General features: G+C 37.7%; 1 protein-coding gene and 1 long non-coding RNA gene across 2 annotated transcripts in view; one reads left to right on the top strand and one right to left on the bottom strand.

Annotated features, from left to right (window-relative positions):
• The window catches only part of ERP44 (endoplasmic reticulum protein 44), a 97,455-nt gene that overhangs the window by 23,275 nt on the left and 49,996 nt on the right, over nucleotides 1-24,184 (top strand). The window contains exons 2-4 of the mRNA XM_060609193.3: nucleotides 14,336-14,408; nucleotides 16,346-16,385; nucleotides 20,487-20,602. Coding sequence (XP_060465176.1) covers nucleotides 14,336-14,408; nucleotides 16,346-16,385; nucleotides 20,487-20,602 — 229 coding nt within the window. The remainder of the gene's footprint in view (nucleotides 1-14,335; nucleotides 14,409-16,345; nucleotides 16,386-20,486; nucleotides 20,603-24,184) is intronic.
• LOC132663150 (uncharacterized) overlaps nucleotides 1-24,184 on the bottom strand; it is a 218,377-nt gene that overhangs the window by 180,048 nt on the left and 14,145 nt on the right. The window lies entirely within an intron of this gene.

Below are 24,184 nucleotides of genomic sequence, written 5' to 3'. Positions count from 1 at the left end.
ATCACTATGTCTACATAGAAAAGTTACAAAGCGGTACCCTCCCCAGAAGCACCTGGCTCAGACGATTTCATGGATGAATGCTTACAAATACGTAAGAACTTATGAACGCTTGCTCTGTGCTGTATATGAATTCTCAAAATAACACTGTGAAATCATATCACCATCATAATCATCACCCCTTTTTTATAGATGAGGACACTGTGGCACAAAATGATTAATTTGCCCAATGTCAACCACTAGGAAGTGACATATCTAGGATGCAAATCCAGGCAGTCTGCCTCCAAAGGCTCTACTCAACCACTCATCCCTGTGTTATCAAAACTATTTCAACTCACTGTGAAAGGTGAAGCTTATCCAATTTTTGTTTGAAGACCTACATATCTAGTAAAATATCTAAATATCTAGTAAAAGCAGTACCCAAAAGGAGAACTACAGAACAATCTCAACCATTATATTAACACAAATATCCTAGTAAAATATTAGCATATAGAATTTAGTAGAATATTAAATAAATCTGCAACTTGAGCAGATGGAGTTATTCTAAGAAGATAAGGATTATTCACTGTTAGGAAATCTTTTAAAAATCTTACCATACTGGGGCGCCTGGATGGCGTCCCAACTTCAGTTAAGCGTCCAACTTCAGCTCAGGTCATGATCTCATGGTTCGTTCAAGCCCCGCGTTGGGCTCTGTGCTGACATCTCAGAGTCTGGAGTCTGCTTTGGATTCTGTGTCTCTCTCTCTCTGTCTGCCCCTCCCCCGCTCACATTCTCTCTCTCTCTCTCTCTCAAGAATAAACATTAAAAAAAATTAAAAAAAAATCTTAACCTCACTGATCAAAGGAGTAAAAACAAATTATATTGCTTAATTAGTAATTTTTCAAATGATATAGGAAAACATTCTAGAGTAAACAATTTAATATAGAAAGAAATAAATATAATAAGTGGAATAAAAAAGAAAACTTGTGTCCCTTTACCTCTTCCCATTCCTAACTTCTTTCCCCCTTTCTAGATGTAACCCCTTTGGTGAATATCTGGTAACTCATAAAAATTTTTAATGTATTATGTAGGTCATCTTATAGCCTTACTTAGCTGAAAAGTAAATAAAAGTTATTATATACATAATGTTTATTGTCCTTTCAGAGGACTGTAAACTATTTAGTATCATGTGGACTTGCTTTTTTGGGTTGGGGTTGTATAGCTGTCACATAATGTTCCATTAGTTTTATGTGTACAACATAGTGATTCAGCATCTCTGTACATTATGCTCTGCTCACCACAAGTATAGCTACCATCACCGTACAACACTATCACAATACCACTGACTATGTTCTCTATGCCGTACCTTTTATTCTGGTGACTTACTCATTCCATAACTGGAAGCCTCTATCTCCCACTCCCCTTCACCCATTTTGCCCACCCCCAACCTCCTTTTACTCTGGCAACTATCAGTTTAAACTTCTCTGTGTTTGTAGGTCTGATTCTTTTTGTTTGTTTGTTCATTTGTTTTTTAGATTCATTTTTGGGCAAAATCTTATGGTATTTGTTTTTCTCTATCTGGTTTATTTCACTTAGCCTAATACCCTCTAGGTCCATCCTTGTTCCTTCTTTATCTCATGGCAACTAAGAAAAGGGAGACAGAAGTGCACAAGTGAGATAGAGTCCTAAATTTGGATTTCCCTTTAATAAACCATGGTCATTCCCTGATTACTTTTGGTCAAATTGCTTAGAAAGCTAAAACACTACATGGTAGTGATGGAGATCATGAAGTAATGACCCTTAATATTTATGAAAGCTTTGAGACTATCATGGGGCGGGGGGCAGGAAATTTAGACCAAAGGGGAAAGGACAAATCCATTTGCTTTGCAGACTTAATTTTTTTTTTTTTTTTTAACGTTTATTTATTTTTGAGACAGAGAAAGACAGAGCATGAATGGGGGAGGGTCAGAGAGAGAGGGAGACACAGAATCCAAGGCAGGCTCTAGGCTCTGAGCTGTCAGCACAGAGCCCAACGCAGGGCTTGAACTCACAGATTGTGAGATCATGACCTGCGCTGAAGTCAGATGCTTAACTGATTGAGCCACCCAGGCGCCCCTTTGCAGACTTAATTAAAACAGTATGTGGGCTATGGGGCAGCCAATGATTCTTTCATCTGGTGATTGAATTACTACAGGTATCCCAGCAATTATGTGGCCTTTCAAAGATTAGTTCTGATTGACATTTAGAATTGGTTTGATCTGAAGGAACAGTACAATTTTGAAGATACAGATTTTTAAGCAGTGGATTAACACATTAGGCCTATATAAAAATGGAATCATTCTTGGGTGGTGCCTGGGTGGCTCAGTCAGTTAAGCATCCGACTCTTGGTTTCCGTTTAGGTCATGATCTTATGGTTGGTGAGTTCAAGCCCCGCACCAGGCTCTGTGCTTACAGTGCAGAGCCTGCTTGGGATTCTCTCTCTCCCCTCTCTCTCTGCCCTTACCCCACTTGTGCATGTGCTTTCTCTCTCTCCCCCTCAAAATAAATAAACTTAAAAAAAATGGAATCATTCTTGGATTTGTTAATGAAAATATTTTTATCGTAGAACATAGTACTCACGGAAAGGAAACCAAAAAGCCTGAGAGTCATTCCAGAACTAGTGAATATGGAAGACAAGAAACTGAAGGTTTTACCAAAGAACAGTTCTTCATTGAAGGTTGTTGACTTACCAAGAAGGGTCAGGGCCATATGTTTAGTAGTGAAATACAGACATTGTTTGATGTATATAGGAGGCATTTTCTTCACTTTGTGCAGTTTAGAAATAAATATGCCACCAGCAGAAATTGGCAAATAAGACAGTTAAAGGATTTAAATTATACAGTTTAGGATATATCAGGGCCTATATGGTACAAACCTTGAAATTTGTTTAAAAAGTAAAAACATTGACATTTAGTTCACTGTATTATGTTGTATAGTGGGTATCTTCCCCATCCTTCTTCCCCATTTCTTTATGGGTACTTCCTTTTTCTTCCAAATAAACTGCTTGTATTGGACTACTTGTCTCGGGATCTGCTTTTGGGGGGAGCCCTGGTGAAGATAAGCTGTCATTTTTCCTGTAAAATTTCCTCTCTCTCTCTTTTTTTAAGTAGGCTTCATGCCCACCGTGGAGCGCAGCATGGGGCTTGAATTCACAATCCTGAGATTAAGACCTGAGTTGAGATCAAGAGTGTGAGACGCTTAACTGCCTGAGTCACCCGGGTGCCCCTAAAATTTCCTATCTCTTGACATGGCTTCTTGGATCCCCATGGTGTCATTATGTGTTTTACTCTGTATTCATTGTTTCCTTGTACTAGTTCTTGGGCTTGATGAGATTGAGGTCAGGTTCAGTTTTTTGGGTTAATACTTTGTAAGTGGTGCTTTTTATTTCCTATTGTATCCTATAAAGAAGCATTAATATCTGGTCATTCCACTTTTGGTAATGTTAAGATTGTTCAGTAACAGTGTCAGTGTAGTTGTCTGCATTAAGATTAACTCAAAGCTTCTCGAAAGCCTAAGCAAAAAGAGCCTATGACATACTGTGTAATTCTCATTGTTTGGTGCCCAGCAGTTGTCTTTTGAGAATGACTTTGCCAGAAACTATGGATGTCTTTTCAATTAAAATACTTCAGACAGAGAGAATCTTCTCTTTCTCTTTTTTTCAATGTGAAAGAGAATTTAGGTTTGATGATCTTGCTAGATGTTTGTATATATATGCATATATATAATGTTATTCACAACCCTATCCCTAGTGCCTAGTACAGTGCCTAGCATGTATACAGTAGATGACTCAGTGAAATATTTATGGAGTGAATGATCTAACAAAAAAATATATGTACCAACATGTATGTAGATTCCATTAAGGGAACTTGGTTTCATGAGGCATCCTGTGTGAGAATTACAGTGCAGCACAAGAAGAGTAGTCATAATTTTCTCTCGGTATATATTTGCAAGTATTTGTTCTGGAGACAGTGATGAATGGGATGTTGTCTCACACCACCCTCCCTCCTCCTCCCCCACCCCCCACCTCTGGTTCCAGACTGTGTACAGAAAAAGAAGACAATTATCATCTTAACTTTTCTCCCAATTCCCATGCTTTGTTAGTACCACCATTGCTAGAATTTTAGGTTTTAGAGGAGGGGTATGGGGTGATTTTAAGAGAAAAACCCTTTCCACACATTGAGAAAATCAATCCCATTTCTGAAAAGCTTTGGACTTTTCTGTGAAGGTCAGAGTACTACATTGTCTATTCTAGGTAAATTAGTTGATCCCCTTCCTTTTTTTGTTTTTTGTTTTAATTCCAGTACAGTTAACATATCGTCTTGTATTAGGCTCTCATCCCGTATTTAGAATACAGTGGGGAACCAAACACACAGATGACATCGACTTTTTAATTATTTATTGTTTGTTTGTTTGTTTAGAGAGTGCGAGTGGGGGAGGGGCAGAGACAAAGGGAGAAGCTCCATCCAGCAGGCTCCGTGGGGTCAGTGCAGTCAGTGCAGAGCCGATGCGAGGCTCGAGCTCACGAAACTGGGAGACCATGACCCGAGCCAAAATCAAGAGTTGGACACTTAACCAACTGCGCCACCAAGGCACCCCATCAATTTTTTAAAAATGTTTATTTATTTATGTTGATAGAGTAGGGGAGGGACAGAGAGAGAGAATCCCAGGGAGGCTCTGCACTGTCAGCACCCCCATTTTTTTTTCTTTTAGTATAGTTGACATAAAATGTTACATTAGTTTCAGGGGTACAACATAGTGATGGGACAAGTTCATACATTATGCTGTGTTCACAAGTGTAGCCACTACCTGTTACTATACAACGCTGTTCCAGTGCCGTTGACTGTGCTCCCTATGCTGCGCCTCTTCTGTGACATTCTCATTCTATAACTGGAAGCTGTGTAGCTCCCACTCTCATTCACCCATTTCCCCCACCCACCTACCCCGTCTCTGATGATAACCATCAGTTCTCTATATTTATGGGTCTGTTTCTGCTTTTTATTTGTTTTGATCTTTAGGTTCCACATATAAGTGAAATCACATGATACTTATCTTTCTCTGACTTATGTCACTTAACATAATACCTTCTGGGTTCATCCATGTTGTCACAAATGGCAAGATCTCCTCTTTTTTTTTTTTTTAATAGTCGAGTAACGTTCCATTGTGTGTGTGTGTATGTGTACACGTACTGTACCTTCTTTATTCCTTCATCTATGGATGGACACTTGGGTTGCTTCAGTATCGTGGCTATTGTAAATAATGCTGCAATAAACATAGAAATGCATATATTTTTTTGAATTGGTGTTTTTGTTTTCTTTGGGTAAATACCCGGTAGTGAAACTAATGGATCATACGGCATTTCTGTTTTTAATTTTTGAGGCGTCTCCATACTGTGTTCCATGGGGACCGCAGCAGCATACATGCTCACCAACAGTGCACGAGGGTTCCTTTTTATCCACATCCTCACCAGTTACTTGTTATTTCTTGTCTTTTTTATTTTAGGCATTCTGACAGTATGCGGAGATATCTCATTGTTTTGATTTGCATTTTCCTGATTGTTGTGATAGCATCTTTTCATATGTCTTTTGGAAAATGTCTGTTCAGGTCCTCTGCCCTTTTGAGCTGCAGTCAAGAGTTGGACACTTAACTGACTGAGCCACCCAGACACCCCTGCCCATTTTTAATCAGATTATTTGGTGTTGGTTTGTTTTGTTTGTTTGTGGGGTGTGTTTTTGTTTGTTTGTTTCTTTTTGGTGTTGAGTTGTATAAATTCTTTATATATTTTGGATATTAACCCCTTACTAGATATATAATTTTTAAATATCTTCTCCTATTTAGTAGGTTGCCTTTTGTTTTGTTGACCGTTTCCTTCCCTGTGCAAAAGCTTTTTATTTTGATGTAGTCCCAATAGTTTGTTTTTGTTTCCCTTGCCTTAGGGAAAAATGTTGCAAAGGCCAGTGTGAGAAATTACTGCCTGTGCTCTCTTCTAGGATTTTTATGGTTTTGGGTCTCACATTTAGGTCTTTAATCGATTTTGAGTTTATTTTTGTGTATATTGTAAGAAAGTGGTCCAATCTCATTATTTTGCATGTAGCTGTCCAATTTTCCCAGCACCATTTATTGGAGAGACTGTCTTTTCCCCATTGTATACTCTTGTCCCCTTAGTCATAGGTTAATTGGCCATGTACTTGTGGGTTTATTTCTCAGCTCTCTATTCTGTTCCATTGATCTGTGTCTGTTTTTGTGTCAGTACCATACTGTTTTGATTAGTGAAGCTTTGTAGTACATTGTGAAATGACATCAGTTTTTTTTTTTTTTTAATGTTTACTTATTTTTGAGACAGAGAGAGACAGAGCATGAACAGGGGAGGGTCAGAGAGAGGGAGACACAGAATCTGAAGCAGCCTCCAGGCTCTGAGCTGTCAGCACAGAGCCCAACGTGGGGCTTGAACTCACGGACCACGAGATCATGACCTGAGCCAAAGTCGGACGCTTAACCGACTGAGCCACCCAGGCGCCCCGAAATGACATCAGTTTTAATGGAAACCCATGCTTGATCAAACAACTAATGTGCAAGAAAAAATACGAATTGCAACAATATATTTTTATTTTCTATCGTTGTTTCTACTGGCAGAATTTGAGTTTGGGGATTATATTACCTACATTTGAATTATTCTTTGGGTATAGAATTTATTTTCCCAAACATGTCTGCACCCACCATATTTTGACTTATTTAATGAAGAATGGTATAATTTTTCTAATTGTTTCTTTATAAAAGCAGACTGGTTCTGACTTGTCCAAAATTTGTGTCATTTGGCCAAATGTTGTATCACTGAGCATTTGAGGGTTAAAGTAGCTTGCCAGGGTTATTCTATACTTAGTTCTATTTTTCCCCTCTCTTTGAACTTCTAGTTCATTATAATGCTTCTGGGAATACAAACAGTGAGATGTGCCTCAATTGATACACAGCTTCAAGGCTCTTACAGTGCTTGTCAGCCTCAGTCTTTTTTCTCTGGGGACCTTTCATATCTCTTAGCTCCTTGCAGCCGACTGAAAAATCTCTATGCTTCTGTTGCCTGCCAGCTTAATGCAAAACTGAGAGTCAGAGAAGTGGCCCCAGGGAGGAGAAGCAGCCTGGGTCCCATGGCATCTGGACTTCAGGTAGTAGGCTGGTTTGTCAATTTGGATTAGAATGGAAGAGAGCTGTTGCCTCGTACATCACTTATTTCTTGCTATAGGAGAGACATAGTGTGTAAAGGGCTTTGAGAGTCTCCTAACAGAAAGGCAGGAAAATGAAAGATTTAGCAAAATACACTGAGCTCTTACTGCAGAATGCCTAGCAGATGTAATGTCAATTGAGAACGGTAATGCCACATGGAAGGAAACATTCTCTATTAAAGCTTCCATTTTATGCCAGTAATTTTCATGCAGAAATCTCTATTCAAGCAGAAGGCACTTTAAAAAATTAACATCTTTGTAAATTTCTAATAAGATTACAGATTCCACATTTTTCTAAAATCACAGTAATTTGCATGTCAATACAGACTTTTCACAAATGAGTCTTACTTGTTCTTGTGTTCATATTTGAGGACCATAAACATTGTACAGAGTTTAAAATGGGTTTACATGCTTGCTTGGAGAGTTGGAGCCTTTGCTGTCTAAAGCAGTGCTGCTTTGCCCAACTTAGCTCAGGTCATGGTCTCGTAGTTTGTGAGTTCGAACCCCGCAGTGGGCTCTGCGCTGACAGCTCAGAGCCTGGAGCCTGCTTCGGATTCTGTGTGTCTCTCTCTTTCTCTCTCTCTCTGCCCCTCCCCCGCTCGTTCCCTCCCACCCTCCCCCCTCAAAAATAAAATAAACATTAAAATAATTTTTTTAAAAGCTGTGCTTCTTAAACTTTGTGCATAGGAATCACTTGGGGATATTGTTAAAGTGGAGATTCTGATTCAGTAGGTCTGGGGCCTGATAGTCTGCATTTCTCACAAGTTCCCAACTGATGCCAGTGCTCCTGGTTCAGGAACTATTTGAATAGCAAGGTTTTAAGATATTCAGCTTTAAAAGAATCACTTCTTGTTTTCTAAACTCATCAAATTATGGTAATAAAACATTTAAGGCAAAGCCTAGCAAAAACTTTGTGACTATAAATCTTGCTAACAGAAATAATACCCAATCACCTCTTCTGCCTGATAGTTTATTAGATTCTGGTCCTAAAATAAGACAATATAAGAAATATTAGAAGTTTATCCACTAATGTAACATGGCTATTCTTGTTTATTTTTGAGAGAGAGAGTGTTCATGCGTGCAAGCATGAGTTGGGGAGGGCGGGGAGAGAGACAGAGAGAATCCCAAGCAGGCTCCATGCTGTCAGCGCAGAGCCCAAGGCAGGGCTCGATCTCATGAATTGTCAGATCATGACCTGAGCTGAAATCAAGAGTCGGACACTTAACCAACTAAGCCACCCAGGTGCCCTTGCTATTCTTAAATGAGGGTGCTGAAGTGCTATGGGCTGAAGTGTCTAGAAATCACATCAGAGTATACCTGTAGGGGAACCTGAAGAAGGTATGCCTAGGAACTCAGGACAGCACTTAGTGATGTAGAGGGCTTTCTGCAGGAGGCAGGAAGATCACTTCTGAGGTTCACTCTAAATTTGAGTCTGTAAATAATTACCTAGTAGTGTGCTCTTCACCATTACATAATTAAAAACAAATTTTAATAGGCTTCATTCTTATTTGATAACCTTATTATCCTCAAACATGTTAAAAATGTTGGCTGTTCCCATTTCTGAACTTCTTTCCCCCATTTCTCGCCTCCAGCACCCTCCCTCTAAATTCTTAGTGTATTAACATCATCTATCTTCTCATTCACTTTGTATGTATTTGAGTACTCACTGTATACAAATAGGGTGTCGTAGTAAATGGATCTGTGGTATACAAAATTGAATAAGGTGCAGTCTCTTTTTCAAGGTACTCAGTCTCCTGAAGGAGGTATGATAGCACAAGTAATCAGTGTGAATGATAATCTGTTAACACCCTCCAGAAAGTGCTCTGTGGGTTCAGAAGAGAAATGAATCACTGGGTTCTGGGATCATCAGGAAAGCCCTCATAGAAAAGATAGCTTTTGAATTAGGTCTTGAAAACTAGATAGACCTTCCTAGCTGTTCCAGGCAGGACATTGTAAGAAGAAACTGCACAAGGAAAGTATGGATGCAAGAGAATAAGGAGACACATTTTAGTAATTGCATGTACTATAGTCCCCTTGCATTTTGGATTCATAACTTCAGGATTTGTATTGTCTGTTTGTGAGTGACCATTGAAGGGTTTTCCTGAGCTACTGATTGTATTCCCTTGTGAAGAGCCTCATATATCAAGTCCGTGGGTGAGGTTAGTAATTGGTTCAGCAGCATTCGTATCTGCATCCATCTTTATTCTTTTCTCTTCATTATTTCCTTTTACTGTATATCGTGTGGGAAGACATTACATACTTATTAATAATTTGGGATTTGTGAGGAGCTTGTTATAATTCCTTTCCATTGCCAAAGGTCTCCTGCTAATATGGTGACCATATAATTTATTGCCCAAACTGGGACCCACTTGAAAGGAATTGTGCTGTTAGTGATATTCCACAGCAACCAGGCATAAACTGGGTGTGTCTCAAGCAAGCGAGAGTATATGGCCAACTAGAACGTTCCTGTTAGTTGGAGGATGGGATATGAATGGGGAGCAGTAGGATGTTATTTAGGAAAGCAAGTTTGTGGGTGGTCCTAAATGCCAGGTTCAAGGTTTAGGCTTTTATACTGTAAGCAGAGAAAAACCCTTGGAGGTTTTTTTGTTTGTTTGGTTGGTTTTGTTCTTGTATTCTTTTTGGCAGAGGGTTTGATATATGCAAAGCAGCTTTTGGAAGGAGGAGTCTGGCCTCTGTGGGCAGGTTAGATTGAAGGGAAATGCTCGATTTAGGGAGTGCCATAGTATTCCCTTTAAGGATATATTTGAACAGTAGCCACTCAAATGGTCTTCATGTATAAGGAAAAATTGGTAATTTATATTTGCATAATTATGAACAGAGAAGCTTTAATAATTCACTTCCAATATGTGTTATTACTGATGTTAGCTCATACTTCTGAAGAAGATCCTGTGGGATTAGCGTCTTGTTCAGTTAATGTTTTCTCAAAAGAGGAACAGTACTGGGTTTAGCAGTGAGCGCTAGAACATTTTGTCTGCACTAGTGTTACGCATATATTTACCTTAATATTGTAACAATTAAAATTTTACTTAACACTGAGAGTGCTTAATAAAAATATCTTCACAAAATTTATTTCTAAAAAACTATCTTTTGTCATGTAACCAATCTTTTCTTGTATCTTGTTTCAACTTGATATCTAATCCAGAGAAGATTTTAATTTCCACTAGCATGTATCTCTCCTTTTTCTATCCCTACCCCATGGAATGGGTGAAACTTTTGAGAAAGGAAAGTTTTTTTTTTTTTTTAAGTTTATTTTATTTTTTAATTTATTTAATTTTGAGAGAGAGTGCAAGCAGGGAAGGGGCAGGGAGAAAGGGAGACAGAAGATCCAAAGCGGGCTCTGCACTGACAGCAGCTAGCCCAGTGAGGGGCTCACATTCACAAGCTGCAAGATCATGACCTGAGCCAAAGTCAGACGCTCGCTCTACTGAATCACCAAGGTACCCGGAAAAGGGAAGTTATTTTTTACCAGGAGAATCAGACAGCTATTCATGGAAGAGGAAGTCAGTCTTTGAAGGATTGATTCTGCAGTAATGGAGAAGAGAACTTTCCAGGTAGAGGAAACTATGTATGCAAAGAAGAGGAAGCAGAAAAATTGTGGGGTGTGCTTGGGGAAAAGCAACTGACTGCTGGGTGGCTTCAGAAATGCTATGGAAATAACAGCTGGCACACTGGCATCAGTAGCCAGTTACGTGGTCATGGAGGACACAGGGAAATTGAAGGAAAGGAATGCTTTTTTTATTCTTTTTTAAATCTTCTTTAATGTTTATTTTTGAGAGACAGAGACAGAGTGCTGGTGGGGGAGGGGCAAAGGGGGCAGTAGACACAGATTCAAAAGCAGGCTCCATGCTCTGAGCTGTCCTGGGTGTGGGGCTCGAACTCACAAGCTGTGAGATCATGACCTGAGCTGAAGTTGGACACTTAACCAACTGAGCCACCCAGGTGCCCCAGGAAAGGAAAGCTTTTTAATTCCCAAGGATTTCTTAACTTTTAGAAACCTTTTTTTTTTTTAAGTTTATTTATTTTGAGAGAAAGAGCACAAGTCGGTCAGAGAGATAGGGAGAGAGAGAGAATCTCAAGCAGGCTCCATGCTGTCAGCACAGAGCCGGGCATGGGGCTCTATCTCACCGTGAGATCCTGACCTGCGCTGAAATTAAGAGTCGGACGCTTAACCAACTGTGCCACCCAGACACCTCTTAAAAAACCTGCTAAGGGTAGAAAATACTCTTTACTTGTTGAAGAAGCTTCTATTTAAAGGTAGCTTATCACCCTTTTTTTTTTTTTTTTTTTTTTTTGATGAATTAAGGTGCAATACCATTTTTTACCAATGGGCCTTTTATGTAATAAGATCATGTCACTAGACACATCTCAGAGTGAAATGTTTAATATTTGGTACTTATTGCATGTGGATGGAGTTATGCAGTGACTTCTAGATGATTGGAGATTCTTCTCTGTTGGCAAGAAAAAGAGGTAATGAACTGAAGAGAATGACCAACTTGTAAAATATTTCCTAAGTTTATGTCTGTGTATTTACATATGTTGTCTAAATATTTCATCATCAGAGGGTAATATTCTCCATGTCTGTTAAGATCTTCCATATTCAAAATGTCTTTGTAGGTTTTTGCCGTTTCTTTGAAAGAAAATACATTTAAAAGTTTACTTCAAGTCTTAACTTTTAGATGAATGATTACCCTCCTCTCTTCCTGGTTTAGAGCTACTTGTCTTTATTTTACTTAAGCACTATAGAATTTAACACATGAAGATGTTTCCCTGGAAGAATTTTGTTTAGACTTAGGGCTGACATGAAAAGAAACAATTTGTCAGACTAGTGGAGCTTGCTAACAATTCAAATAAACAGGCTGTCTTTTCCTTTACACTGCATATTGATAAAAATGTTAATGATAAAACACCTCCTTTACACCCTACAGGGTGCAGAGATGATTGGGTCAGAGACTGTTTTCTTGCTTTGGGCCCTCTTAAACACAGCTGCTAGCTGAATGTGGCTTATCAGTTGCATGGTTATTGGTGCCATGTTTCTAAAGTAACAGGTATTTAATGCAGCCAGGTTGAGTGTTGCCTCGATTTTTTTGTCATCTGGCATTTAAATACTTTTGCCATGTAAATATTTCAAAGTAGAAAGCAGTTAAATTTAGAATATACTTCTTTATAAACGTACTTTGATGGATAAGTAACTCTTCAAAAATGGGGTTAGTTAGATCATACAACTGAAGACTGTTATCTGTATTTAACATTTTTCTCCCCTCCTTACTACCACAATTTTGAGAGCTCCTGATGGTAGAGCATACCATGCCTTATGCATTTGTGCCCTTGGTACCTAGTAGATACTTCATAAATGTCAAGTTATTTAATGATGACTTTGATAAAGACCAACTTTGTTGCTTAATTGTATATTTTTGCTTCACCTTCTTGAATTTTTCTTCAACACACAATTCACTCTAAAATCTTGTATCAGTATATCTGGATTTCTTAAACACAAAACAGGCTCAAATGGAGTTACTTATGCTAAGCCCCGTGCTACCAAACTAAGACTTAATTACAGTTTTAGTTCTCCCAGAAATGGAATTTTAAACCAGTCAGCCAAGAAATACCTGATCAGCACTAGTTAGGTAATATGCCTAATAGACTTCTGCCATCCCCAAAAGGAAAGTGACTTTCAATAACCAACCCACTTTTTTTTTTTTTTTTTTGCCTAGTAAAACTTCCTTCTTCCCACTCCTTTTTTTTTTTTTTTTTTAACTTTATTTTTGAGAGAGACAGAGAGAGTGAGAGTAGGGGAGGAGCAGAGAAAGAGGGAGAATCTTAAGCAGGCCCCGTGCTGTCAGCGCAGAACCCAACGTGGGGCCCAATCTCACAAACCGTGAGATCACTCAACTGATTGAGGTACCCAGGCTCGCCTCCAGTTAATTTTTAAGGTGTTAAAAATGATGCAACTAGTTATATATGTCAAACATTCAGAGGTTTTAACTTACGTAGCTTACTTTTAGTAGAGTATAATTTATTGGTTGCTAGCAGAAATAGTAGTCCACTGTTGGCTACTCAATTTTGGTAACTTGAAAATAAGGCTAGTGCTGTTTGGCTTTTTCTAAGAAAATAATGAATGTACAGAGATATTTCAAATAATTAGCTGGGCTTGTTTGCATATCAGCATCAACATGGCTCTTTGTACCATTCAGAAATTGAATTGTTGGTGAAGTAAAAATTTTTCGAGTGGTAACTGTAGTGATTACTACAGCGTCTGTGAAATGGGTGGGCAGGGGAGTAGCCATCAGTGCCTTACCAGGACCCCTGACATTAGTTGTCTTCAATAGCTGTGGTTCAGTGAAAGGATTTCCTTAAACACAAGGTGTATTAAAGATGGAACCTAAAAATAAAATAGACTAAGTGTACTGCCTTTTAAACTAAGTGAACAGTTGCTAGTTTAAAGTTGAATCTTGTATTTATTTTGCAGATGGCAAGCTAATATTGTCTTTGATAAACTTGAAATTTGGTTTAATGTTTTGGAAGCAGAAAATTCTTACTCTCTTTTAATAGCCTGTCCCTTGACACATTGTTATCACCAGAATGTGAGATGAGGCAAGAAAGGCTTCTGGTTCACAACTTAAAAGTCTTTTTTGAATTCTTTATCATTTTGTTTTATCTTAGAAACATGGTAGGGATAGAGTCAGCAAACTTAGCTTTAGTTTGTATTCTTTCAAAATTGATAGTAAGCCAGTACATTTTTTTCTTGTTGCTCTGTAAAGTTCTTGAAATATTAATTTAAGAGAATGAAAAAATTCTTAATTTCTCCATTGTTTAGAAACAATTGCTTTTGTGTTTTTGGATGTATAGGAAGTCTTATTTATTTGATCAGTTTCTAGGCTTAAGAAGTTAGTACTTCCCCTGTTTCACTGATCTAGTGAAGGGTTAAAATAAAAATAAAGATAATAACAATTAAAACCAATTGATGGATGATTTTGTAAATAACAAGTGGAACCAACTTTACGCATAAATTTTCTTTTTATTAGACTTTCTGCAATATTTACCTTTTGTGGAAACATTTATTAATTTCACATTTTTAAAATTTCCAGGTAACTTGGGTTTTTACTCCTGTAACAACTGAAATAACAAGTCTTGATACAGAAAATATAGATGACATTTTAAGTAAGTACCTTGATATTTTTAAAGTACACTTTTCTTCTTTATAAAGAGTTAGTTTATATACAAAAACAAAGTTAAATCCCAATTACTAGAACAGCTTGAGGAGCTGGCATTCTGATTATTTCCATGGTTTACTGAATTAACAAAACACTTTTGGTTTTGATTTTCAGTAAAATTTCTTAAAATGTGTATGTCTCCTTTATGTGTTACAAATAAACTTTAATCTCATTTTATTTCTTTGTCTTGTCATAAATGCCACCTTAACAATTCGTATTTTGCTAGAGCCTACTTAGATTAGAGGCCAGGAGTCTCCACTGTGCAGTACTAAAAGTTTGTGGTCTTAGGACACAGTCTAGACATCTTTTGTCTTTTTTAACTTTTGACTAATTCACTGACTCTGATATCTTTTATTGTCATTGCTCCAATTAAGTTAAGTGTTTTACTGACTGCTTGTTTGCTGACAGTGTGATTGTGGATACAATTAACTTGCAGGGAAAAGATTTCTGTTTTTAAAAGTAGTAGAGGGAAGGTGAACACATGGTTGATGGAAAAATCACAATTCAGGAGATTTAAGAAAATGTACAATGCATAAATGATTTCTACCTTCTTCTTTTTAAAAGCCTTCCACTGGTTTAAGCAGAACAAAACCAAAAATAATAAAAGTGAAAAGAGTTATTCTTGAGCCTCATATGCTGTTTTGTGTCCTTGGAACTGGTTTTAAATGCTAAAATGTCTATTCCTACAATGTGGGATCTCTTTAGAGCAATGGTCTGTAACCTTTAGCATACATGAGTTACCTGGAGGACTTAATAATATCCGGACTGCTAGGCCTGGCTCCAAGTTTCTAATAGAAACTGCTAGACCCCACCTGAGAATTTGCATTTCTGTAAGTTTCTACATGCTGCAGGTGCTTCTGGTCCAGGGAGTGCAGTTTGTGAACCACTGCTTTAGATGAAGAAGCAAGTGGATAAAAAGTGCTTTGAAGGTAAAAAAGGAAGAAGAGAATTGAAACTTACAAAAAATTCTCCTTTCATTTTTCAAATTCTAGAATAACTTTTATTTTTGTGAGTGAGTGAATTTATCTAAGTTTCTCTGTAGTACGTTTAGTCTCCTGTCTTCACATCCTCATATGCAGATGATACTAAGTTATTTTGGCAACAGAGAAGAGCTGTTAAATGGATTAGAACTAGAACATGTACATGTTTTGCAACTTTATTGGTTGTAGATTTCTTGTTGCAACTAGGTGGGACATCTGAGCTGTACAAGAGCTTTACACATAGCTTACTTACACAGGTCTTTTCTGTGAAATAGAATTTTCTTGCAGAGTCACTTCTTGGTTTATTCATGTATATGGGAGATCAAAAACTAGATTGTTAAAGCTCAGATCATTCCACTTCACTTTTTTAAATGTTTATTTATTTTTGAGAGGGAGGGAGGAAGAGAGAGAGACAGACGAAGAGACAGAGAGACAGAGCACAAGTGGGGGAGGGGCAGAGAGAGGGGGATACAGAATCCGAAGCAGGCTCCAAGTTCTGAGCTGTCAGTACAGAGCCCGATGTGGGGCTCGAACCCACCAACTGTGAGATCATGACCTGAGCCGAAGTTGGCCACTTAACTGACTGAGTCACCCAGGTGCCCCTCCATTTCACTTTTAATGAGTTAGTGGCTTACTTGCCTGATTTGGGTTTGATTCTTCTTTTGCTTTATATTCATTCAGTGAAGGTATAAAGATGGAGAATATAGAGAAAAGGATCATGGATTCCCACAAATTATGTAACCTATCCATGACCCTGTGTGCGGGTTTCTTAATTGTTATTGTGTATTTTTAGTGGGCCTTTACATAAATGGGAAGAAGACCATGAGGAAAACCAAATCTTGGATTATGTCAGTTACAAAGACATAATTAACTTAGGTTGTTTGGTTTTGTTTTTCAATTTCAGACAATGCTGATGTTGCTTTAGTAAATTTTTATGCTGACTGGTAAGTAATAATTTTATTTTTGTTTTTTGCGGGGGGAGGGGTAATGAAGTTGCATCTTTTAGTTTTTTTCTTTCATCTTGCTACGCGTGTATTTTTCTTTGCTAGAAAGGGGTGATTGGGAAGCCTTTTTCATATGTGAGATAGTATTGCATACACAAAGTCAATTAAGGTTCATTCACAAAGGGAACAGCTTAATTTGCTGATCGTTTGTATTTTAAGAGAAAAATATATCTGATTCCATTATCCCACATCTTAAAAGTAGTAGCAAAAACTCAAATCCCTCCCTCCTTTTCTCTCTTCCTCTCTTTCACACCCCGCCCCCCCAACACACACAGTACTGCAGTTCTGTATTTTTCCTGTAGGGCGGTGTTTGGAGGTGAGGGTGTGGGTGTGGCAAGTTTAGAAGGAAAAATCATGTTGACACTTTTTAAACATGTATCGTCTACTACTTCTAGGAAGCCTTTATTCTGCCCCCTGTCTAAATCAGATTCTTGTCTTTTGTGTTTACGTAGTACTGGACACCACTTTTTTTTTCTTGCTACATTATTTTGTTTTTTATATTTGTGCGCCAGGAAGAAACATTGAGGATGGAAATAATGTCTTACTCAGCATTCGTGGCATTTAAAACCAGGGCATACTATGTAGTAGATGTTAAAGAATATGTCAAGTGGGGAGCTTGAGCCAGAGAGGTTTGAAACACTCACATAATCTTTATTCCTAGACCATCTGCATTTTATTTGACCCTTTTACGCTTATTACTGCCTACTGGTTGCCACTGCCCTACTTGAGGCCACAGTCCAGTTTACCCAGATTCCTGTGACAGTCTCCTAATTTGTTTTCTGTGCCTCAGGTCCTACGTGTGTCCATTCTGTTCTCTAAAAAGTAAGCCAGAGTGGTCTTTCCTAAAGTACACACTGAATAAGGTTACACTTCATCTTAAAACCCGTAAATGATGTTCCATTAACTCTAGGTCTAAAGTCCTTTACCTTGACCTAGAAAGCCCCCAATGACCTGCTCCCTTCCTACCTCTACATCTGTATATCTTGCCTCTCTCCACTCCCACATTCTGTACCTGTTATACTGAACGTCTTTCAGTTTCTGTAATATTCTATATTCTTTAGTCACTGGACCTTTAGTCATGGTATTTTTTCTGCCTAGATGGGTCACTCTTCTCTCATTTAATTTAAGTATTAATCATCTTTTGAGTCTTAGATTAAATGCCACTTTCTCCAGGTCACCTTCCTAGATCAATATTCCTACCCTTATCCCAACCCTTTTTTATGTCTTTCCATAATACTACATGCTCACCTCATTGGGAACACTTGTATGCTGTAGTTTATTTGGTGGCACCTACTACAGCCTTAGCTTTAAGTTACCGTATCTGTCTTTTCTCAGTATTCGTCCCCAGGCTCTCTGCATAATACTTAGCAGATAATAAGTACATAATAGATATTTACTGAGTGAATAACATATAGTGTAGTTATTTAAAGAACTTCAGTAAAATGTTGAAGATATACAGAGAAAATGCCATTTATAAAATGCATAACCAAGGTAGCATTTTCCAAGGTAAATTAGGATTGTCCACATGTAGCAAAAGCTGTAAAATTTGGTATACGATTATCTAGTCCAATCCACTTTAGCAATGAAACTGAGACCCAGAGGAGCAAAGTGTCTTCCCAGGGTTACCTGACAGAGTTGTGGCAGAGTTAAAACTAGAACGCAGTTCTCTTATTTGAGGTATTTTGTGTGTTGTAAGAAAGGGAAATAAAACGTGCCATTGACCTTGTCCTAGAAACTGAATTGGAAATGTGGGCTAATTGCAGTTATTTGGGAAAACATATTACCCAAAGAATACCTTGAGTTGTTCATGAATTAGTACTCTTTATTCAATTGAAAAAAACTTGGGCAATTGGCCACAGGACATAGATTTATATTATATGGTCTCACAGGCTCCATTCTGAGTTCTGTCTGGAAGTTATTAATGTGGCACAGTTTAAGGAAGAATTCTCTAATAGAGCTGCCTAAAAATATGGATATGCCTCGGAGGGTAATGAACCATAGTAGGTCCCTGATGATGCTGTTTTGTGCCAGTCTTTTTATATACATTGTTTTTAATGCTAAGAACTACCTTGCAGGTAGGTATTATAATTTCCATTTTAGGTTGAGGAAATTGAGAAAGGTCATACGGCTAGTAAGTGGTGGAACTGGGATTTAAACTCAGGTATGTCTGACTCCAAAGCTTATTTTTCCCCCTACTAGGTCATACTAGTAAGTACCCCCAAATTGTCCCTGCAAGGACTCTTACCCATTCGGTTGGTTTGTAAAGGGTTGATTCAAGCACTAGATGGAAGATTGGATCCAGATGACCTGTAAGGCCTTTGTAATAGATCTGTTGCTTTTGTTATGTTACTTTTATAAATGTAACTTTCCATGCGAATTGGATACATGTGGATGAAGGTATAATATTGTTGATTGACTTTTATTTCATCCTTCCCTTCCACCTTCTGGTATTAAAATTGATCCTGTTTTAAGCATGAACCTGTGCTTAAATGCTTACTGGCCAGCAAACTGGACAGTCTGGAAAGAAGGAGCCCCTAATGTATGTCTTTTCCTTGCCCTTAAGCCAGGAGCCTGTCCAGTAATTGTTTACTAGGCCATATCCTAATTCTTCAAGAAACCATCTATCAGCCTTTGCCTCCCCTGCCCTCCAGCACCATATTTTCAGCAAACTATAAGAAACTACAAACTTGTGGACCTAGCCTTTCCAGTTCCTCCATTCTATCAATTTAATCATTTAACAGACATATTGAAATGCTTACTAGAATACATAGTCAAATAAGACACGGTCCCTGATGTCCACAGACCCCACCCACCTATCCCAGATGGGAGAGATTTAAGAATGCTAAAAGAGGAAAGAGCCACTTGAAAGCAAGAGATTGAAGATACAGATTGTGTCTCCTTGCTATATTCTAGGACATCTCCTTAGGAAGTCAGGTGAGTGGGCCAGAGGAGGTATCTACAGAAAGAAATAGGGAGGAGTATAAGAATTTGCATCCTTTTACAGGCTTTACCAGACTTGCATTGAATTGTAGTTCATATGTATGACCTAATCATGTGGATTAAAGAGTTCACAGGCTTCATTTAAGTAAATCTCTTAGTGGAAAAGGGCTCTGGAAGCAATAGTAATAGCAGTTATAGTTTTTTTGTTTTTTGGTTTTTTTTTTGTTAACAAACACTTAATACCTTTTTCATACAAGAATAACTGTTCTAACCCATCTGGCTGTGTGCTCGTTTTGATTCTTCTTCTCTTTCTTATCAGGTCCCTTTAATAACCTATAGCATGTTTGTGAAGTAGTTGGCCTGATTAAGGGACAGTCAGAATTAGAAGAAACAAGTTTCTGAAATACTGTAGGGTTTGTGTCCCTTTGTAAAAGTAAGAACAAAACAAACGACAAAGGAAACATGAATAAGAAATCTTGTTTAGGAATTTAGCACTTTTGCTCCTGAACTTAATATATTTGTTTATAGACATGAAAGCCTATTTTAACCAGGGGTTAATTTTGAGGGTGAAGAGTTTAATATACACTATATATCCTTTCCATGCCACTTGTTTATCTAGTATGCTGACTTGCATATGAGATTTGATTGACCTAGTCAAGCGAATCAGTCTAGTATTTGAAATAAACTTACCATCTTAAGGATTTTGTATAGTAGTCTCAAAATATGTTCATTATTTAGAGAAAGCTAATTTCTTCTCTAAATGTCCAAGTCTTAATAGTTATAAGTCCAAGTGGATACATCTTAGAGGGCTTATATCAGACTTGTTTCTGGCCTCTTTGAGAGATCCTTAGCTGTGTGCTTCATTATAGTGGCCATTTTCTTAAGCTGCAGAACACCAAAATCTTTAAATTGGAATAGGCTTTGAGTTCAAACTTGTCTTCATCTTTAATGAATGACATTCAGGTCCATGACTAAATTAACTATGTGATTGTCTCAAAAGCTGTTTATTGTACATACACTAAATAACAGTAGATGATAACTGAAATAAGATTTTATTGCTTCTGCTTTTCAGTTTTAATTGGTATCCTTCTTTGTGCATAGGTGTCGTTTCAGCCAAATGTTGCATCCAATTTTTGAGGAAGCTTCTAATGTCATTAAGGAAGAATATCCAAATGAAAATCAAGTAGTGTTTGCCAGAGTTGATTGTGATCAGCACTGTAAGTACCTCAATAGGAATTCTGGAACAAATCGTCTCATTCCCTTCTCTACACACACACACACACACACACTCTCTCTCTCTCTCTCTCTCTCTCTCCTTTTTTAATGCTCAAAAAAAATGTTCTACTTTAGATGGAAGGTTCTAGTGACTTTGGTTAAATGTTAATATTTAATCTTTATGTACTTACAATACTAGTTTGTATTTTGCCTGAGAAGTAATTAATTTTTTAATTAAAATATAGTAGAATAAGCATATTAGGTAGTAAGTTATAACCAGCAATGTTTTCTGCCAAAGTGAATACCAAAATAATTAATAAATAAAATTGAAATAAAGTTTTAGGAAAAAATGGATTTCTGTTAGTTTTAGAACCTACAAAAATACCATTTGTAGTCATTGCAAATAAAACTCTCAGATTTTTGTGTGTTTTTGTTATTTAAAAGGTTCCACTAAAATTGGCTGAGACTGTCTTCGAGGTGTAATTAACTGTAGTTATAGATTATAAATATTGAAAGTGTTGAGAAACTTAGGTTAGACTCACTTACAGTCCAGCGTCTTGCATTTCACTTCTCCCAACAGAGCATTCTCTGTAAAAGCCTCTTGGTTTTCTGTGTACACAACCAATCTTGCTAACTTGAGCTAGTGAGCCTGCAGTGGTGTTCCCTCCTTAGCGTGTCCAGCAGGTGTGAAGTTCTCCTCTCTCATAGTACTAGACTCACTGTGTTTGTAGCTCTGGTTCATTCTGTCTTAGTTGTCTCAACCGTTGCAGTGTCCGTTCTTCAAAGGCAGGAACTTTTTCTTTTCATGCTTTTTTTTTTTTTAATGTTTATTTTTGAGAGGGAGAGAAAGAGAAAGAGAGAGGAAGGAAGGAAGGAAGGAAGGGCATGTAAGCAGGGGTGGGGGGCAGAGAGAGAGGGAGACACAGAATCCCAAGCAGACTCTGCTGACAGTTAAGTGTCTGACTTTGGCTCATGTCATGATCTCACAGTTCATGAGTTCAGGCCCCACATTGAACTTGCTGCTGTCAGCCCAGATCTCGCTTCAGATCCTCTGTCCCTGTCTCTGCCCCTCTCCCAATTGCGCTCTCTCAAAAATAAATGACACGTTAAAAAAAAAAAAAAGCTTGTTGCCTCGTGTTACTGGCAAGTTGGTCTGAGTACAGAATGCTCCGTTCTGCAAATTTCCTGTCATTTGCTCTTAGCCTGACAATTAGAATTTGTGTGTGTGTGTGTGTGCACTAACTTTTCATTTTACTGATGAGGAAATGGAAGTCAAGTGACTTACTCAGTATCATAGAGCTTAATGTCTAGTCACGCCAGATTTAGAATCCAGATCTGACCAAATACTTTTACTGGTGGGGATTTACTGGTGGAGAAATGGCAAACGGCAAAGTATTTCAGTATTTTATAAACCATACCCCAAATTTCTGTCTATTGAGATTCATAACTAGATAGGATGAAGGAAGCAGTAAAAGATTGTCAGTACAGGTGTGGACTGCATTTTCACACTGCTTTCTGGATCTTTCCTCCTACTTTTCGCTGACAGCTATGATGTTTTTGGTAATGGGTTCTCATTTTAAATCTTTCTATTTTTTATGTATTTAATTAGACATTACAGTACAGACAGTAGTTCCTACTTTCACTGAATTTGGACCATAAAATCTGAACTTGTGTTTTTAAACTTAAAGTCATTGGGAAGAAAAATGAACTATTGTTGAACCATAAATATTATTTATTCTGTTTTTTAAACTAAGATTAACTTACTTTTGAGATAAACCTGACATTACTACTATTGATCAGGCTCTCTTTTTATGGGAGTAAACAGCCGTAATTCAGATGCTTTTTGATCTACCAGATAGAGCTACAAAGTCAATTTTTTACCAATGAAAGTTATATCTGAGACATTGTGTATTCTCTCTAAATATTTTATTTTTTCTGTGCAATTCTTCACTTTTTAAAAGTGATGTTAAGAAATCCTTATTGATGATTTATTCACATTTTCCACTTTCTCTTTAGAGATTATAAGACAGACTGTGCCCTGGGTCACTTCTCATGCGCCAGCTATAACGTAGAGTTTCTGAACTGGAAGGACCTTAAGAATCCTGTGGTCTCGGGAGAAATGTCTGTTAGGTAGATTGTTCTTTGGTAGGATTGGTTTTGTTTTTAAGAGATTTATTCAGATATAATTAAGGTAAAATAAACTGCACAAGTTTAAATTATAAAATTTAATGTTTTGACACATGCATACACCTATGAAACCATCACCACAATCAAAATATCAGCATATCTCTCATTCCCCAAATTTTTCTTGTTTCCTTTTGTGGTGCCTTTCTTCCCCCATCAATCTCAGGGGACCATGCTTTTGTTAATAAGAGATTAGTTTGCATTTTCTGGATTATGTATAAGTGAGATTATACATTGTATTGTGTGTGTGTATGTGTTTGTATGTGTGTGTTGTTGTTGTTTTACTCAGCCTAGTTATTTTGAGATTGTTGCATTTATCATTCATTTTTATTACTGTTATTATTTTTTTATGTTTATTTTTTTTTGAGAGAGAGAGCATGAGCAGGGGAGGGGCAGAGAGAGAGGGAGACACAGAATCCGAAGCAGGCTTCAGGCTCTGATCTGTCAGCACAGAGCCCGATGTGGGGCTCGAACCCACAAACTATGAGATCACGACCTGAGCCAAAGTCAGACACTTAACCAGCTGAGCCACCCAGGCGCCCCTGTAAGTTACAGATTTTGATGTCAAATTTATCTGTTTTTACATTTGTTGCCTGTGCTTTTGGGGCAATAGCTAAGAAGTCATTGCAAACCCAGTGTTCTGGAACTCTTCTTCTACATTTATTTCCAAGAGTATTACAGTGTAGATTGTGTGATTAGGCCTTTATCAGTTTTGAGTTAATTTTTGTATAGAGTGTAAGGTAGGGATCCAATTTCATTTTTTTGCATGTGGACATCTAGTTTCCTAACACCATTTGTTGATGACCCTGTCCTTTCCCCACTGAATGATGTGGTACCCTTCATCAAAAAACATTTGACTGTATGTGTGAGGGTTTGTTTCTGGGCTCTCTGTTCCATCTGTCTATATATCTGTCTCTATACCAGTACCACACTTTTTTGATGACTGTAGCTTTATAATAAGTTTTGAAATCAGGAAGTGTGAGACTTCCAATAATGTTTGAGAGTATCTTTTGAAGGGTATATATTCTTTTTTTTTTTTTTTTTTAAGTTTATTTATTTATTTTGAGAGAGCACAAATGGGAAGGAACAAAGAGAGAGGGAGGGAGAGAGAATCCCAAGCAGACTCTGTGATGTCTGTGCAGAGCCTGATGCAGGGCTAGAACTCACAAACTGTGAGATCATGATCTGAGTCAAAATCAAGAGTTGGATGCTTAACTGACTGAGCCACCCAGGTGCCCCTGAAGGGTATGTATTCTTAATTTGATGAACTCCAATTTATCCATTTTAAAAATGGATTATACTTTTGAAGCTGTATCTAAGAAGTCCTTGTCTCACCCAGGATAACAAAGATTTTCTGGTATGTTTTCTTTCATAAATTTCATAGCATGAAGTTTTACATT

Source organism: Panthera onca, chromosome D4, assembly GCF_046562875.1.
Source record: "Panthera onca isolate mPanOnc1 chromosome D4, mPanOnc1 haplotype 2, whole genome shotgun sequence".
In the NCBI taxonomy this organism is placed as follows: Eukaryota; Metazoa; Chordata; class Mammalia; order Carnivora; family Felidae; genus Panthera; species Panthera onca.
The sequence above is the reverse complement of the archived record's forward strand: the minus strand, read 5'-3'. Positions and strand labels throughout refer to the sequence as shown.